This window comes from Rhinolophus ferrumequinum, chromosome 17, assembly GCF_004115265.2.
Source record: "Rhinolophus ferrumequinum isolate MPI-CBG mRhiFer1 chromosome 17, mRhiFer1_v1.p, whole genome shotgun sequence".
NCBI lineage: Eukaryota > Metazoa > Chordata > Mammalia > Chiroptera > Rhinolophidae > Rhinolophus > Rhinolophus ferrumequinum.
In genome coordinates this window covers 31,173,583-31,190,611 of record NC_046300.1, presented here as the reverse complement: position 1 = coordinate 31,190,611, position 17,029 = coordinate 31,173,583, and the positions used below count along the sequence as shown (strand labels likewise).

The 17,029-nt window shown below is 50.1% G+C and overlaps 1 protein-coding gene across 2 annotated transcripts in view; it reads right to left on the bottom strand.

The window, feature by feature from the left end:
* Positions 1-961: 961 nt before the first annotated feature.
* The window catches only part of COLQ (collagen like tail subunit of asymmetric acetylcholinesterase), a 50,118-nt gene continuing 34,050 nt past the window's right edge, over positions 962-17,029 (bottom strand). For both annotated transcript variants that reach the window (XM_033132977.1, XM_033132978.1), the window contains exons 11-17: positions 16,423-16,503; positions 13,546-13,651; positions 7,685-7,824; positions 6,608-6,727; positions 6,085-6,205; positions 4,401-4,503; positions 962-2,451 (exon numbers count right to left, since the gene is read on the bottom strand). In XM_033132977.1, the coding sequence (XP_032988868.1) occupies positions 2,382-2,451; positions 4,401-4,503; positions 6,085-6,205; positions 6,608-6,727; positions 7,685-7,824; positions 13,546-13,651; positions 16,423-16,503 (741 nt within the window). In that variant the 3' untranslated portion in view covers positions 962-2,381. The remainder of the gene's footprint in view (positions 2,452-4,400; positions 4,504-6,084; positions 6,206-6,607; positions 6,728-7,684; positions 7,825-13,545; positions 13,652-16,422; positions 16,504-17,029) is intronic.

The following is a 17,029-nucleotide window of genomic DNA, read 5'->3' as shown; positions in this document are numbered from 1 at the left end:
CTGCCTGTCCCAACTTGGCTGCTTCTGCGTTCTACTTCCTCTCCGCCCCCACCCCCACCCCCGCCCAAAGCCTATCGTCATCTTATCTTTCTTGCTTTGATGAGGCACCCCATTGCTCGTCTGGTGTTTGCTCTCCCCACTACCAGTCAGGAAACCTGATGGTGGTGGTCTACAGGTTCACCCTGTGGTATTCACCAAATGGGCTCCTGGGCAGCAGAGTTTGAGAACCACTGCTCGTTTTCACTGCTCGTCAGTAAAGACTGTGCGCTGACCTGCTGTCAAAAGTGAACTCATGTAACCAGCCTCAAAGAGGGAAGAAAAATACCCCAGGTCCCCAAAGATGTCATTGATTCGGCCTAAGCCACTAAATAATAATGACACAGATAAAATCCAACACTTCCTAAACAGTTTCTAGGTGTCAGAAAATGTAACCATATGATCACTAAAATTCAACACAACCCTGAGATGAGGTACTAGCATTCTCAGTCTATTGATGAGAAAACAGAGACTCAGAGAAGTTAAGCAAATTATGTCGGATAATTAAACGATTAATATCCTCCAACGTGTGAGACCAGGACAGCCATCCTCGCAGCAAGGCCCACGGCAGTACTGGATATCCAACCGGTCCTAAACCACACCGTAAGATTAGGTTGCTGCAAAAGTCATTGCGGTTGAAAGGTTAAAAATGATTGCAAACACCGCAATGACTTTTGCACCAACCTCATACAAGGCTGGGGTGGGCCTGGGTGAGCAAGACTGGGTTTTGTGACCTCGGGCAAATCCCTCCACGTCTCTGAACTTCAGTTTCCTCCCTTGTCCCCGAGGGAGTGGGACTGCATCCAAATTCTAGAATCCTCTGCAGCGCTGGGAAGAAGACTTGAATTCAGACTCCTCATTCCATTCAGCAATGCTGGACACTGGCCCCAAATCCCCAGGGAAGAGGGAGCCACAGCAGGGGAAAAGAACTGCCTTTATTTCTTGATTTCCCACCCGGAGATCCCAGGGTGAAGGCGGTGGCTTTCCATGGGAGCAGCATCACCCCAGCACTTGCAGTAGAGGCTGAGGAAACCAGCCTGAACAATGTGCCCACCTCTGAAGAACCACCTTCGGGCTGACCCCATCCACTAGAGGCCAGAAGCTTCCGTCTACTGAGTCCCCAAGACTTAGCCACATGAAATAGCTTTGTAAAAAAGCCCAGGAGTGTCCCTCCACCCCATGTGAGGCCTGCTGTGGGGAAGACATCTTTTGGAAACAAAGCCAAGTCCCACTCAGGAAAGATGGCGATGAAAGGCAGCTCACAGACGTGCAGGACAAGGATCCTGTAGACACGTGGGGACTCGGGCACACAGACACGAGGACCAGGCTACTCAGTACAGAGACACAGAGGGAGGTCACAGGGCCCTTGTAGGAGACAGCAGGCAGCCAGGAGCTGGAGCTCAGGACAGAAACCGTCTCTGCCAGAAGTGGTGGGGTCCCAGATGGCACACTCAGGGCAAGGTTCTCCTCAGGACTGAGGAGACACCGACAGCCTGCCCCGGCGTGGACTCTGCTCACCCTTTGCCAACAAATCTCCTGAACAAGAAATGCACATGAGGGGCATTTGGGAGGCAGAGGTCACAGTGCAGGGAGCCACAAGGGCAAGACAGTACCTGGGATGGCGAAACCACAGGAGCTGCCCCTTTGGGAAACATCACGCGGCAGAAGGCCTCTGCTCTGCATTCATCCGCGTGGCAGGCACCCCAACTGGGCCTCTGCCCTCTACCAAGGCAGAGTGAGGGTTTGGTGGCTTTCTCAGTACTTCTTCACAGTTGGGTCTCTTGTTGGGGGACATCCACATGAGGCTGTGCTGGGCTGTGGCCAGTTGCGAGGTCCTTCAGCAGGTCCAGAGCTGGGTCCCCTTCCCTGCGGTGTGGTTCACAGACACAGCGGCCAGCTGTTCAGGTAAGAACACCCATGTTTCCAGAGGTTGAGGGGCCAAGAGGCCTGTACCCCAGATGCCCCCAACAGGATGAGAACAAACAGCCCACAGGTCTATGTGTGTCTAACAGTGCTAAGCCATTCTGCAGCCTGCGTGGGCAACACACGGGAAGAGAACAGGCACTGTAGGTCGCTACTGGCCCAAAGGGAGCGGTGGGTCACACACAGTCTCCAGGCTGGGCATGTGGAGGTTTTCCAGTACTTTGAATTAAGACAGGCTGGTCCTAAGTTCCTCCAGTCGGACTGAGTTAAAAGCACATCTTAGCAGCAAGAGTTTGTGTGTGTTTTTGTTGCAGATGGAAACTTCCAGATGGAACTGGACCAGGACGGTGCGAGGTCAGCTTAATGAGGGCGGAGAAGCTGCTGCAGGTACGTGGGACGCAGGCCTCCGCCTCCTGGAAGCCTCAGGTGAAGTAGCGGCAGGGCGTGGAGTCAATGTAGCAGTATGGGGTGCACTGCAAGTCCCCATACGACCTGAGGAGGCAGACACGAGTCAGGGTGGACACCGGGCAGTGGGCAGGAGAGCTCCTGCTGAGCATTCAAGACAAAGCCATATTCCAAAAGGCTTTTGGTCGAATCTCATCAAACAGCAGCCAGTGCTGCCACCTCACTATGAGCCAAGGGTTCTACAGAGACTGTGGTCATTCTCTGGGGTGAGAGACTTGGGCAAGTTGATCTAAGCCTCTGGGGCTTTTCCGCTTGAGCCCAGCGAAGGGATCTGGGTGGAAGAGGTTGGTAACCTTGCTCTTAACACAGCATCTCCGCGAGAATTACCCCCTCTCAAGGCCTGAACTACTTCCAGCTCTGGCCATTCGATCATACTGTACTGATGCCAATGTCTATTGCTGTGCAGTCCACTATGGCAGCCACTGGCCACATGTGGCTACTGAGCTCTTGAAATAAGATTAGTGTTAACTGAAGAATTCGATTTTAAATTTTATTTAATTTTAATTAATTTACATTTAAGTAGCCATCTGTGGCCAAGGGCTACCATATTGGACAGCACAGTCTATCGCTCCGTAAGCCCAAGTACTAATCCCCAAACAGTGTGTCACGCGTTCTACTCATGTTCACAAGCATCCCCGAGGCGTCTAGAGTTTAGGAGAATAACCACAGTGAGCCAGCGGGCAAGCCCTGGGCTCAGTGCGATCCGGTACTCCCTGAGTGATTGCAAACACTGTCGTCTCCACGGAGCGGTCAAGCAGCTCAGACCTCCCCCCAGCTCTCTGGCAGACCCCTGTTCAGAGCCCTCCTTACCTCAGGGAGGGGGCACATAGGTGCACTGGGCCTGGCTCAGCCCAACATGCTTGGCGTCTTGGGATGACGGCAAGTCTGTATGCCCCCTGGCCTGCTTTGATACATTGATATGCATTTGGGAAGTGGGTGTCAAAAAGGCGCCCCCCACCCGAGGAGAAAGCGAGGAAGCAATAGACAGGCCTGGTGCCGAGGGCCTGGGTCCAAGCCTACCAGAGGGAGAACAGGGCTGGAAGCAAAGGCTGGAGAGATTGGACTCCTGAGGGACTCTGGAGGGGTGAAGGGCCAGCGATCCACTCTGGAGCCAAGGCAGAAGCAAGACGTGGACTAGGGGGGAGGGCTGGCCTCCCCATTTTCCCTAGAGCGCTATACAACTCTGGTTCTGTGAGGATTAGTGGGAATGTGGCATCATTTTACACCTTGAAAGAAGTCTAGGAGGCCATATTCTTGGGCATGGAATCGGTGCCTCACAGGGCCAGTAGCCTTCAATTGGGAGATGTCAACGTAGAGGCCAGAACATTAGAATACTTATGCTGAGCAATGTGAACCCCCACTGAAGTCTCAGAAATAACTACAGGAGTCGTTGAAGGGAATACTAAGTTCCTGGAGTTTTCTGGAAGGAGCCGCAAGCCAGCAAAATTAGATATTAAAACTGGTGTGGGCTCACTTGTACCCACAGGCCTGCCCAGGGGTAGAGGGCTGTTCCAGAGAATTCAGGTTACACAGATGCTTAGACTCTTTCAAATGCCCTGATACATCCACCCTCCCCTGGACTTCCCTCCCAGGCCCACAGCCCAGAAGGCAGATGTGGTCATGGCAGCCACTGGGGATGGGAGCTGCCCGTCCTCAGCTGGACGGGCAACAGCTGAGCTCAGAAACTGCTGATCCCTCGGGGCCCAGGATGGAGCTGGCGGCTGTGTCCCCAGCTTGTGTTCGGTGGCGTGCAGGCTGCTCTGGGAAGGCACACGTTACGTGTTTATTGCCTGTCTCCCCTGGGTGAGCAGGGACCATGTGTTGTGTTATTGGTTACCATACCTCAGTTTCTGGAAAGTACCAGGAATATAAGAGGCACTCAAAATTATTTGGGAAGGAAAGGAGAGAGGGGATGGAGGGTGACGGGGGGTGGTGGTGAGGGTGGGGGTCATAACAGCACGTGAGGCCATCCCTACCCGGGGAGATAGGTCTCGCACGTCAGCTGGCCAAAGTCAGAGCCGTCACAGTCCTCCACGCCCTTGTGCCGGTGGCCGTCTCCACAGTATGCCCGGTGACAGCCTGAGGGGACAGGAAGTGCAGCCCTGAGAAGGAGCAAGGGTAGGACAGGCTCGTCAGCCTGGGCTGGGCCCCACTCACTTCAAAGGGCTTTTGCTACTAAGACTCTATCTGGTCAAACTGACCTGAAGGATCCACCCAGAGCAGGCACTCTTTAAACGGACCTCTGTAAAGCTTCACACGCCTCCAGGCACTGCCCCCCAGGCCCCCGAATCCCACACTGGAGAATAAGGAGCCCCAGGCTCCAGCTGAGAGCCGAGAGCCAAGAGCAGCCACTGGCCTCTCGGATCCGCGATGTCCTTATGTCCGACCTGGGCCATGGACCCCACCTCCCCTCCCACAGGACCACTGTGGGTTCCCATGAGGTGAGGATCGGGACACTGTGAACATTAGGCACGAGCTATAGCCATGGTGACTCTTGTCTGTTTACAAAGAGCTTCCAGAGAATTCTGTGTCCCTGGGGAGCCAGATGATCTTCAGTGGGGCTGTATTCTCATACCAGGGGAGGGCCTAGGAATATGAGGGCCTCATTTTCACAGGGCTTTCAGATCCCATTAGTTCCTTCCTGCAGCAGGGACAGAAGGGACTCCAGGCAAGGCCAGCATCCTGGGGATCCCCATCCCAGGAACTTTCACAGGAAACGCAGCTACACTGAGGGCGAATCAGCAGCTTCGCACGCCCCACACCCACCCCTGTGCATGCCTTCCTCACCGCACTGTCACCCTTCCCTTGAGCTTCTTGCAGACAAGCGACTCGACTTCGCAGCTACACATCCCAGTCCTGAGTGGAGCCTGGCTCCTCGTAGCAGGGGCTCAGAAACAATTCAGTGAAGGGATGTTGAACCCTCACTATACCCAGACAATCCAACGCCCACGTTAGTTCACAGAATCGCTCAAGATTTGAGCACTCAGTAGTGTCATATCTACTTTTCAGTTGGGAAGTGAGGCTTGGAGCTGTACCTTGCCGAGTAGGCTCCTCTCTGAGCTGAGGCTGAGTTGCCGGTTCTCAGTGCCCACATTTGAACTCTAAAGTCCACGCTTTCCACCTCATCTTCTGCTTTTGTCATTTGATTTTTTTAAATAAAAGGCGGAGCAAACCGTCTCATGCTAGGCTGCTGCCCATCTTGGTAGCATCCTGTGGGCCTGCAGGCGGCTCTGGCCAGCCCACTGCCCCTAAAACGGGCTTCGTTACTAGGGCTCAGTCTGGTAAAAGTGAGTCCTGATTCAAATTCTTGGCTTCTCCCTTTTGCCTTTCACTCCTGCATAACACTTATCTTTTGACAAAGAATGTGGATAGGAATATGGGTTTTGCCAAGAAGCAGGATTCAGGAAACAAGGAGGGCCTGGTGGCTTCTCTGGGGGCAAGAGCTTTGACACCAAGCCCCTGACATACCTGGATGGCGGTTGAACTTAACATTGGGCCTGAATGGGGAGGGTCGGCCCCACAATGTCCCGTGTATACCCCCTCTGGCTCTAGAATTGCCCCAAACCACCACGGCTGGTGTCCAGGGCTTGCCCTGACCCCCCCCACCCCATCCCAATGGCAGTTCAAGCTTCAGGCCCTCCTAAGCTGGGCCCCACTCACTGATGCAGTCGTCACCCCCGTCATTGTTCCCGTCGTCACACTCCTCCCCGGGCTGCAGGACCCCATCCCCACAGGAGCCGCGGTGGTCTGCGGTGTAGTCCACGGGATAGAAAGGAGTCAGCTGGCCAGAGAAACACACCATAGTTACATGGGGGACAGAGGCTCTGGGTCCAATGGGGCACTGCCAGGGGGCAGCCCCCGGCTTCTTCCCGAGTGGGAAAGGCGCTCCTTTCCCGTGGCCCGAAGCTCTGCAGTTGGCAGGAAGGCTGGGCCAGATCGAGCTGGTAGCCTGGCAGCACAGGGATGTGAGACCGTCTGGGTCCTAGGCTCAGAGAAGAGCTTCTATTTGGGGAGCAGGGCATGGAGAGTGGCTCAGAAACAGCTCAAAGGAGGGTGCTCAGGCCTTCTACAGAAACAGACTGCCATAAGCTCTGCCCTGGATCTCACTGTTGGCTTTCCCTACCTCTAACGATGTGCTCCCTTTCCTGGGTGGAGCATGTCCTGAGTGCCCGCCTCCAAGTACCTGGATGGGGAGCCAGCCAAGGCTGTCCTTGAAATACAGAGATCTCTGGTCTCTGCGGAAGGCAATGGCATTTTGGGTGCTCAGCCTGTCAAGCTCCTCCTGGTTGTTGACCACAAAAATCTGCCAGAGAACAAACACACTGGTGAGGCTTCCCAAAAACACTTCGGCAGGGGGTGGGGGGGACGCTGGAGGTGGACACAGACTCGCTATCCTTGGGCTGGTTAACAATGGGAAGCGGGGTTTGTGTGTTCCTCCTAACATGGGCAGGAACGTCTTGATTTCCGCATCTTTTCCATCCAGTTCCTAATGTCTGAATTTGTGGTAAAAATACGCCCGTAATTTAAAATTCTTAAACATTTAACATGTTCCCAAGACTTCAGTAAAAAAGGTGATGTCATCTAAGCAAGTAATTCAACATCTAGAAACGATTGTTAACAAAATTCTTATACTCGGAGATGGTTGTTACGGTGCTATCTATATTAGTGCAAAGCTGGGGAACACCCTATAAATACCCAACCAGAGGGCACTGGTTAAATAAATCGCAGTACAACCTCAGGATGGATGGATGATTATGCATCGATTCAAATGAAGTTTATGATAAATTGATGACCAGGCTTTACTTCAAAATAATCCAAAGCAGGTTGGGAAGTAGTAAGTAGGCATAAAGAGGAAACAAGATTGGCCTGAGTTGATAATTACTGAATTTGGGTACAGGGTACGTGGAGGTCCATTACACTCGTTGTTTTGCTTTTGTATTTATTTGAAATGTGTGTTTGTTTGTTTGTTTGTTTGTTTTTTTAAAAAGACAAAAGTAACACTCCGAAATGGACCCACAATCACATGGACAATTTGGGTTTCTTCTTTTGATTTTTCCCCCTTATTTTCCAATGTCTTATAAGTATGTACCCAATAAATGGTAGAAATACGTTTTACTAATACATATATATATATATACACCTCCATACACACATAAGCACATATATGCATACAAAACAAGATTTCTATCCCAAAGCCCGAGAAGATCAGATGAGAGGTCCTGATGGATAATGCCCCGGATCCCGCCCGGAAGAATCTTACCGCAGGAACTCGCAGGGAGCTGGGCCCATACGCAGATTCCCCGTAAGAAGGGTTATTCACATTCATGGGGGTTCCACAAAGACATCTTCCTGGAGGCCCGGGAAATCCTCTTTCCCCTTTGGGTCCCATTACAAGTTGTCCTAGGAAGCAACAGACTGCTGTGTTACTAGAGCCAAGGAAGAGAAAACCAAACAGCCCAGGGAGATGTGAGCAACCGCAACAGAAGGAAGCTTAAGTCCACAGTATTTCCGGACAGGCCTGGGGGAGAGGTGCAAAGAGATGCTTTTGATCCAAGATGTGGAGGAAGTGCTAGTCTCGGTGCGTCCCTCAACCATGCTGAGAGTGGCAACACCTTTCCCAAACCCTCTTTCTCCCTTTCCTCTCTCTATCCTTTAGAAACTAGACAGACAGACAGGCATTCGACTTCCCAGACTCCACTGCATCTGGAGGTGACCCTGTGCCACAGTGTGGGCCAATACAAGGTCTGCGGTGGGAGAAGGGTGGGCGTCTGGGAAAGTCTATCCTGGTGAGGGAGAAACATAGCTGGGAGGAGACACAGCTTCCCCCTTCTTCCTGCCGTGAAGACCGACAAGACGTCTGGTGCTGCAACAGCCATACTGCAAACGAGAAGTAACAAAGATGAGAAGAGAAGCTAATACGAGGGAGAAACCAGGGGCTGATGGGGCCTGGAGCCCTGATAGTGACACTTAGAGGCTGAATCAAAGCAGGTCACTGTCCACCTCTGAATTTCCTTACTGCAGACCGTTATCAACAGGGAACTTCTCGCAGATGAACAAATTGCCGACTGATAACTGTTATTGTTTCTTATTCATTTTATATTGTTCTGAGTGTGTGTTTCTTGGATTTCTTCTGGAAGAAAATGGACATTCAAAAATGCTCAGCCCACTTGCTCTCCCTGGTACTAAGAGAAGAGTGTCCTGAAAAGACATGATCAGGAAATGTATTCCCTGCCATGTGGGAGACTATCTAGGATAGTGGTTCTCACCTTGATTTCTAAAGGCACTGATACCCACCCAGGCCACACCCCCGACCAAGTCCATCAAGACTGCTGAGAATAGAACCCAGGCAACTGAACATTTAAAAAATCTCAAGATGATTCCAGTCTGTACCCAGGTTGAGAACAGCTGGCGTATGGATATGGTTTCTGCACAAGCCCTTCCCCCACCTGATCGTTCTCCCTGTCACTCTCCACCCCGCCCTCCCCAGGTGCCTCCCAGCTCACTCCTGATCTGGGTTCAAACGTCACTTCCTCAGGGAAGCCTTTTTGAATCCTCACACTCCCCCATGTTCTCCTCAGATAGGATTTCATAGTTCTGTATGTCTTTACTTCAAGGCCCTTCTCTGTTTGTGATCCTATATATTGTGAGGTTATCCGATCTCCTCCCACCCCCGCTCCATGGGCTGTAAGCTCCACAAGGGCGGGGTTGATGCCTGTTTTCATTCACCAGGACTTGACATACAGTAGGGGCACAGTATGTGTTTGATGACTGAATGAATAAATGCAGGCTAACTGGAAAGAAAAGGCCTTGAGGAAAGGCTAGAACTCCTACTCTGGTTGGCAGAAAAGTGCTAGAGCAAGAGCCATCCAACTGGAAGCCAGAAAAGATGGGGACGGAAAAATGAAGTAAGTACCCCTTCTCTTGGGAAAATAAGGGGGAGTCTGAAGACCAGCCAGTCATTGGTTTCAGGCTGTAAAATATCAAGGGCAGCCAGCAACTGGGGGCACAGTTTGCAGATTCCCAGAAGGGCAAGAAATAAAATGAGGCCGGAAAGAGGTCTGGTTAGGACGCCAGGGAAGCAGCTGCAGCTGGAGGAGGAGCTCCCAGTGGGAAGACCCGTGCACCCTGAGCCTGTGTGAGGCGGTGGACAGATATGTCCAAGATCAGAATGCTGCCAGCCTGAGGGGAACGGAGGCTTGCCAACATCTTATACCAAGTGCTGGCTCTTTGTTCTAACAGGAAATACGAACACGATCCTGTGGGAGGAGCTCCAGCCTTGTGTTCTGATATTTTCAGCAGAGCCCAGAGAGACAGAGACTCCACCAGCCCAAGAATACTCTGGGCAAGTAAGCACCTGGGAAATGGAGGTGGGACTGCTCCGTAACAAAGGACACGCGAGTGGCATCGGAGCAGCCTTCCAGCAGGCTCTGTGACCACAACAAGTCCTCCAGAACCATGGCCTCAGAGAGATCCAGGAGTTTGTGCCATTATCCAGCTAATTTGTGCTGTGGCCGAGACTTGAATTCATGTTTGACTTAACACTATGCGTTCAAAAGACAGACAGCCAAGAATATTGATGCTCTCAGGGAGCTGGCAATTCCCAGGTACCACACTGATTCACTTATACCTTGTCTGGGTGCAGGAAAGACTCAGTCAAATTCGTAATTTGGTTATTGCAAATTACATCCTGAAGACATTTTGCCTTTACTCCCTCCCTCGCCCCCGGCCCCTCCTACGCTACCGTGGGTAATAAAAGGCTCCTAACATCCCCACCTCCCCAGCACCATCTCACCCCACAGCACTAGACACCAGCACCAGAGGTAGCCTCCCGATAAGACAAGACAACAGGATGTGGCAGGGAGCCTGCTTCCTGCCACCACTGCAATTTCCCTGCCGCTTCCTCCCAGCTGTCGGAGGGCATCTGTTGCCTGGGCCTGCTTTCTGCCAGGCTGCACTGAAGGGCACAGAAACTCGAACTTCCCCACCTCGGCCTCTCGGAGCTGGTCCAGTGGGCCTGGCCTGTCCACCGTCCCTGCAGCCAGAGGACCCGCTCTCCATCTTTGCCCAGAGAACTTCCCATCTCCATTGGCTGCTGTGGTGGGAGAATTTCGAGAGGGGAATCTGGGAGAAGGCAGAGGGGCTGTCACCCCCAGCAACCACTTGGCCCCTGCAGAGGCTACAGGGGCTGAGTGGGAAGGTCTTGGACCCAGGAGTCACAGACTGATTTGGGACCAGGCAGCCACTACTCAGTTCTGTGACCTTGGAGAAGTCACTTCTCTCTGAGGTTCAAAGATCTTATCTATAAAGGGAGGGTTGGGTTAATCTGGGAGAGTTTAATCTGTGGTCCACAGAGCCCGAAGATATCTCAAGATGGATTTGGGGCAGGGTTTCTGGAACCCTGGGAAGTAGTTACAGAATCTTGGGTCGACTTCTTTTTTTTTTCCCCTGACAGTGGGACTTTTATCAGACTCTCCAAGGTAGTCTCAGGAATCGTTTTGGGGGCCTATTGCAACTCTTGATGATTATTCAACTGGTCCCAGGTACAGGGAGGTCTCTTTTAAACTCTTCCCTCCCCTTCTCTCCTTAACCCCCAAAAATCTCTTCCAAAGAGCAGGATTACTACCCCATTTTCTTCAGCCTCCTCACTCTGGGAGGTCCCCAGAAAGGAAATGATTCAAAGGAGGGCACATCAAAGGGAGGGGACATCAGTCCAAAGAGATAGCCAGCATCCTCCTCGCCTGTTGTGCATTACACGGGCCAGACTGAGAGCCGAAGCAGCCCAGTGAGCACCTGCAGGGACCAGCCCCGCCCATCCCACCTGCCAGGTGCCATGGGGATGTAAAGCTGACTCAGCCACAGACCCTGCCTCAAGGACTTGCCATCTAGAAATAAAATGAAACGTATCTGCAGAAAACAGTTACCAGTGGAGGGGCCATAGCAGAGAGGCAATGTGTGACTCGGGTCCCAGCAGGCGGAGACCCATCTGTTAGGGATCAAGGAAGCTCTTCTGAAGAGAGGGCTTTGAAGGAAGCAGAGGATTTTGTTGGGTGGACCAGAGGATGACAGGAATACCATTTTAGGCCACGTGGACCCAGAGGGACTGTGGGAATGTGCTCCAGCTCTGCAGGGAGTAGGGCATTCGCTGGAGGGCGTAGGCCAGTAAGGCTGGAATCTGGCGGAGGATGGGAAGGTAGAGGGGAAGGAGGTGTGAACACACTCGGCTGAGGGAGAAGGAGCTGGAAGACCAAAGAGAGAAAATAAGGCTATACTGGTCCGACTAACGGGATGGGGTTGCAAGCCAAGAGACCGATAAGATAAAACTGGGTGTCTGAGTAAGCTGCGGATGGTCTCCAGGCCCTGCCCTTCTCACCCCACCCCAGGCCCAAGGAGGAAATGGGGATTCAACTCAGATGAGGGTTGGCCTTTACAAATAAATGTACACAGTTAGACCATTAAGGTCTGAATTTGCTAAGGACCTTCTTATGTTTCCACAACCCTTGCCATATCCCCTAGCTATTCCTCAGTTTTACGAGCCCCTAAATACCCCAAGGACCAAGAGAGTCCCTTGCAAAGGAAAAACCCAGGCTTCAGGCCAGGCAGGTCTGCAGGGTTGGCAGCTCATGGTCACAGGGCTTGAAGAAAATGTTACGCATGTCAGAACCAAGAGGACGAGGACTAGTTAGAAGGGCCTCCACCCAGATCATCCAGTCAACTCAAGGGAACAGATTATGGGCACCGGCACATAGCCTGGGCTGCATCTCAAATCTAGTTCCCTTGACAAAATAGAAATAGCTGTGACAAGATAACTTACTCACATGCCAATTAATGTTTGCTCTCCCAGTTGTTTAAGCAAATAGCAAACACTGTGTGCTTTTTTGTCCTTGCTAAAAACACGTACTATTTGAAAACTTCTGCCTTCTGTTCTCAGAAGAGAAATGCCCCTAAGGTGGCAGTATCTGAGGAGTGCGAGGAGGGACGGGGGCTAGAGATTGGAAGAGGAGGGATCTCCCCTGAGTAGAGAGAACAGGGACCCCAGGGATCCTGTAGAGGAGGGAAGGTCGCAGAAGGAATGGGCGTGGGGCAGGATCGCAGCCTTGGAAGTGTCCTGATACCTACGCACGACATGAGGAGGATGGCAGGCACCAGGCTCCCATGGACCACATGGCCTCGGACGACAGGCATTTCAGAGGTCAACAGGGCAGATAAAAGGCCAGAGAGCCCTCCCCTGCTGTTTTTCTGCCTTAATTCCAGAGGATCTTGGCCCAACTCTTGTGGCAGTTGAAAAAGTGGAGAGAACCCCTACGATTGAATTTTCCTGGCATTCTGGCAGATTGGCGTCTCAGAGAAAACTTTAATTTGGTTTAAAGAATCTAACAAAATAATGACATTTCTCGATCATCTCATGAGGTGGTTGCAAATATATTTCCATAAACAGAGTTGGGCGGGCAGGAAGTGCACTGTGGAATTTTAAAATGCCTTCATTTTCTTCTAAAAAAAATGGAATCAAAATTATTTTGATTCCTTTTGTATAACTGAGGACAAAGAATCTTGCACACTCAGTAAACAGTCTTCTTGGGCCTAGAGATGCTGTGTTTATATAGACAGTGTGCTATGAAAGGCTTTACTTTGAGCTGACAGTGTACCTATGCTCTCTTCGATGGTAGATTTGATTTCTTTTTATTCCTATCTTCAATAAAGATCCATAAGGACTCTTTCATAATACTGGGTAAGATGATAAAAAATTTGCAATATCATCTTTACTTCTAGGTTTAAGAGAATTGCTTGGAGCCATGAAACGTTTTCTTTAAAAAGGTGCCAGGTGATAAAATATGTGCGTTATTTTTCAATTAAAGTAAAAATGACATCACCAATGTAATTTTTTCCCTCTCCTCTATTGGTTCTCCAAGATGCTAAAAACAAAGCCAGAATGATGTTTTTATCTTTCTCTTGTAAAAATTGAATGAGCCCAGTTGTGGAGAAATTATAAATACATTGAAGTCCCTCTGGGTTGTTTCTAACTCAAAACCAAGGCAGACCTCTGCTGGCATCTCTTGGTACCCTCTGTGGGAGGCTGGCAAGGCATGGGACACTGTAGGTCAAGTGAAGCAGTGTAGCTCTTACCTGCAGATGCAGGGCCTGGGGGCCCTGGAGGACCCTGACGGCCAGGTTGACCAGAAGGCCCAGGCTTGCCTGGTGGGCCCATAACTCCACTATCTCCCTTCTGCCCCTGATGGAAAGAAAGGCAGAGCCTGTTATGATAGCATGACATGACAAACTTCCTTCCCCATTTATCTCTAAATCAGGGACCACTTTGCCTTTTGGAGCAAGAGCCCAAGGCAGGATGTAGCCTCAGAGGCCTTGACAACCAAGTTTCTAAAAAGCTCAGGGCAGGTGACATTTGAGATAGTGATGGCTGCAAGTGTACAGACATCTTCTTGCTCTGTCCTAGCAACATGGCACATGACAGCTGAAAGGAACCAATCCAGCCCACTCCTCCCATTGGGCAGATGAGGAAACAGAGGCTTAAAAAAGAGCTCGGATTAATAGAAGCCACCTAGCATCAAGGCAGCAGAGTTGGGCCTACAACTCAGGCCATCTGCCTGCTCATCAGGAACATTTCTATTTTCTCACAAGAGCTATTTTCACCCAATGGCTACCTGTTGCTCTCAGGATAAAGACACATGGCATTTATCTTAGATCATAACTGTACAATTATTTTGTGGCCATTGCATCAATGTGTCCCCATGATATATAAGCTCCCTGCCAGCTGGAATCCATCTTGTTCACCTCCCTTCCCTAGATCAAATGAGGGAAGAGGAAGAAGCTGAAAACACAAAGAGAAAGTAGTTCTGTTGAGTTGTAAGTCAAAGATTTGGGTTTTCACCTTGGTGATGAGACCCTGAGCAAGATGAGGCAAGTAAATATACACCCCCATGGGTTTGCTATGAGGCTAACAAAGGTCTCAGAGGTGAAAAAAAGTTTGCACAGAACCAAGGGCTATGTGGGACAAGCTGATTGGCAGAGCAGCTGGCTTGGTTTCATCTTTCTCACATGGTTAGAAAAGTCCTGATTTCTTCAAGAGAGTCACACCTGCAGCTACAATCATTCTACCTGGGTGTCCTCTTTGCTGCCCGCTCTCAGAGGGCCAAGAGCAAAGATTTTGCCCACTAATGACTAATGCCTGATACCTTTGGCCTGGATCCCTTTCCTACATTTGTTCCTTGGCAGGCTTGTGTACCTGATGAAACCCAATCTTCCCCAAATCTGGGAAGCAGTGCTGGGCTCTCCTTTCCAATCACAATGGTGACATGTAACCTGTTGCCTTGTCAGCAGGGCCCTGAGAGCTCTCTTAGAAATGTCCAAGGAGTTCTTAAACTCTTAATGTGGGACTCTGGGGTGAGGGTTTGTTTCCAATTCCATTCTGATGGAGGGAGTCTTAAACCTTAGTCTAAGCTGAAGCATTCCATGAGGTAACCAAGATGGGTCCCAAAATGGCAAAGGAAGTCACACCATCTTAATATAGCTACAGTTAAGACTTGTTTTTCTAACAGCCACATCAGCTGGCTATGAGCACAGGAAGTGCCACAGCTTGAAGAAGCTGGAAATGCAATGAAGCTGACACCAGCAGGAATGGAATATTCAGTGTATTGGTCATCTGCTCAAAGCAAGACCTGTCTCCATGAGCAGGAATCACTGCACAGAGCTTTCCAGGAAAAGCATTCTTTATCCCTTTATTGCCACAAAGTTTGGTGATCCCTTTCAAGGAAGTTGTTCTGTCTCCTGAATTAAATAAAGATTTGTATAGTAAAGTCAAGAGCTGCTTTCCTGGGCCTACCTGTAGGTACGTCCTGAAGCATGAAGATAATGAGAAAAGATGTGATGTGGGGAAAAGCTGGTCTCAACTCTCTAAGTTCTAACTCTGCCTTGGAAGCTGACTTAGTAGAAGAGTCCTGGGCAGATTACTCTACTTTCCTGGCCCTCGGTTTCCTTGTGGCTACACGAAGGGAATTGCATTGGGTGGTCACTAAAATCCTTCTTGCCCTGAAATTCTAATCTCCTGAAGTCCCTTCTAGATTTCTGATTCTAGGATTTGGATTGACTTACAATAACCTCCAGAAACTCTTAGCACCACTGGCCCAATGAATACTCGGTATACAAGACACTATGGTAGGAATTAATTCACGACAAAAAGAAAGTACCAGGCTCCCAAAACTAACAACTCAAGTAACTGCTGACTAGACAGGCACTGATGGTTCAGAGCACACTCGGGTTGTTTATGACATTTGTAGAAAGGATGAGCTCATTTTCCTAATTTTTCTGAGCTCCCAGACATGGTTCTGGTGTAATTTTTAAGATTACTACAACTGAATCATTCTAAACAGGGTCAAGAAATAGCCTTGTTGGCTTCAGCCCTCGCCAGGAAAAACAAACACTGCCCAAGTAAAGAACTAGATGACATAAGTCAACAGGCTTCTTGAACCCCAGTATAAAAAATTATGGGTGGAAATCAGCAGTAGGGGAGAAAATGATGAAAGAGAGAAATAAATGAAGGAAGGAGGGAGGGAAGGAAGGAAAGAAGGAAAGAAGGGAGGGAGACAGGGAGAGAGGGAGGGAGGGAAGGAAGGAAGAAAGAGAGGAAGGAAGGAAGGAAAGAAGGGAGGGAGGAAAACATTTTCTTTTCGTTTACCTGAGTCTAGTTTTTAGCAAATTGGTATTTGTGGCAGCATTGTGAAGCCACAGCCATGCCACCCATTGTAAAACTTTGAAAATTGAACCAGAATATTGTGACTTCAAAAGTTATCATGGAATCTGAATTATCCAGGTTGGAGCCTGTGCCATTCCTAAGTTCCCTTGGAAAAGACCAGAATAGACTTCATAGTATTACCATGGTTCTGAACCCTGGCTACACATTAGAATCGCATGGAGAGCTTCAGAAACACAACAGTCCCAGATGAGGAGGTCTCACTGCAGGGGTGTGGTGAGCCCCGGGATCGTTACCTGCTTGCCTCTTTTTCCTGGTCTTCCTGTGGGTCCCCGGTGTCCTGCTATCCCAGGCTCCCCCTTTGGACCCATTTCACCCTGGAAAGAAGAAAGAGAAGTAAGAGAGGAGTTAGGGCATGTGGAACAAGCACATGTCTACAGGTCAATCCAATCACTGGCCATAAGGGCAGTCTACTTGGCCATAAGGGCATTCCAGATCTTTCCCAAATGGGCTGCTCTGGGAGAGTGGAAAAGTGATGTGAGTTCATGTGAAAGGCAGAGAGGCTTTCCATGGAAGAGGAAGGAAAGGAGAAGGTGACTGTGGGTGGGTGATTTTTTATCTTTGAGAGACAGCTACTGGCAAACACATTTGATGTCCCAAATCACCATCCAGAATGGCGAAAGGGGGAGGGAGGCTCCTGTATTTCAGTCATATGTGTGCCTGTGACACTACAAGCTGTTGGGGGGAAACGCTTTCTCTTTTAGTTGAAATTTTATGTTGTGTTCGTTTTGTTTTTAGCACAAACTCAACTCTATGGGTTTTTGAACGACAAGATACAGTTTTGACAACTCTCATCTTCGGGAAGTTTCTGCTCACGTAATGACGTTTACATAGGGTTGTATA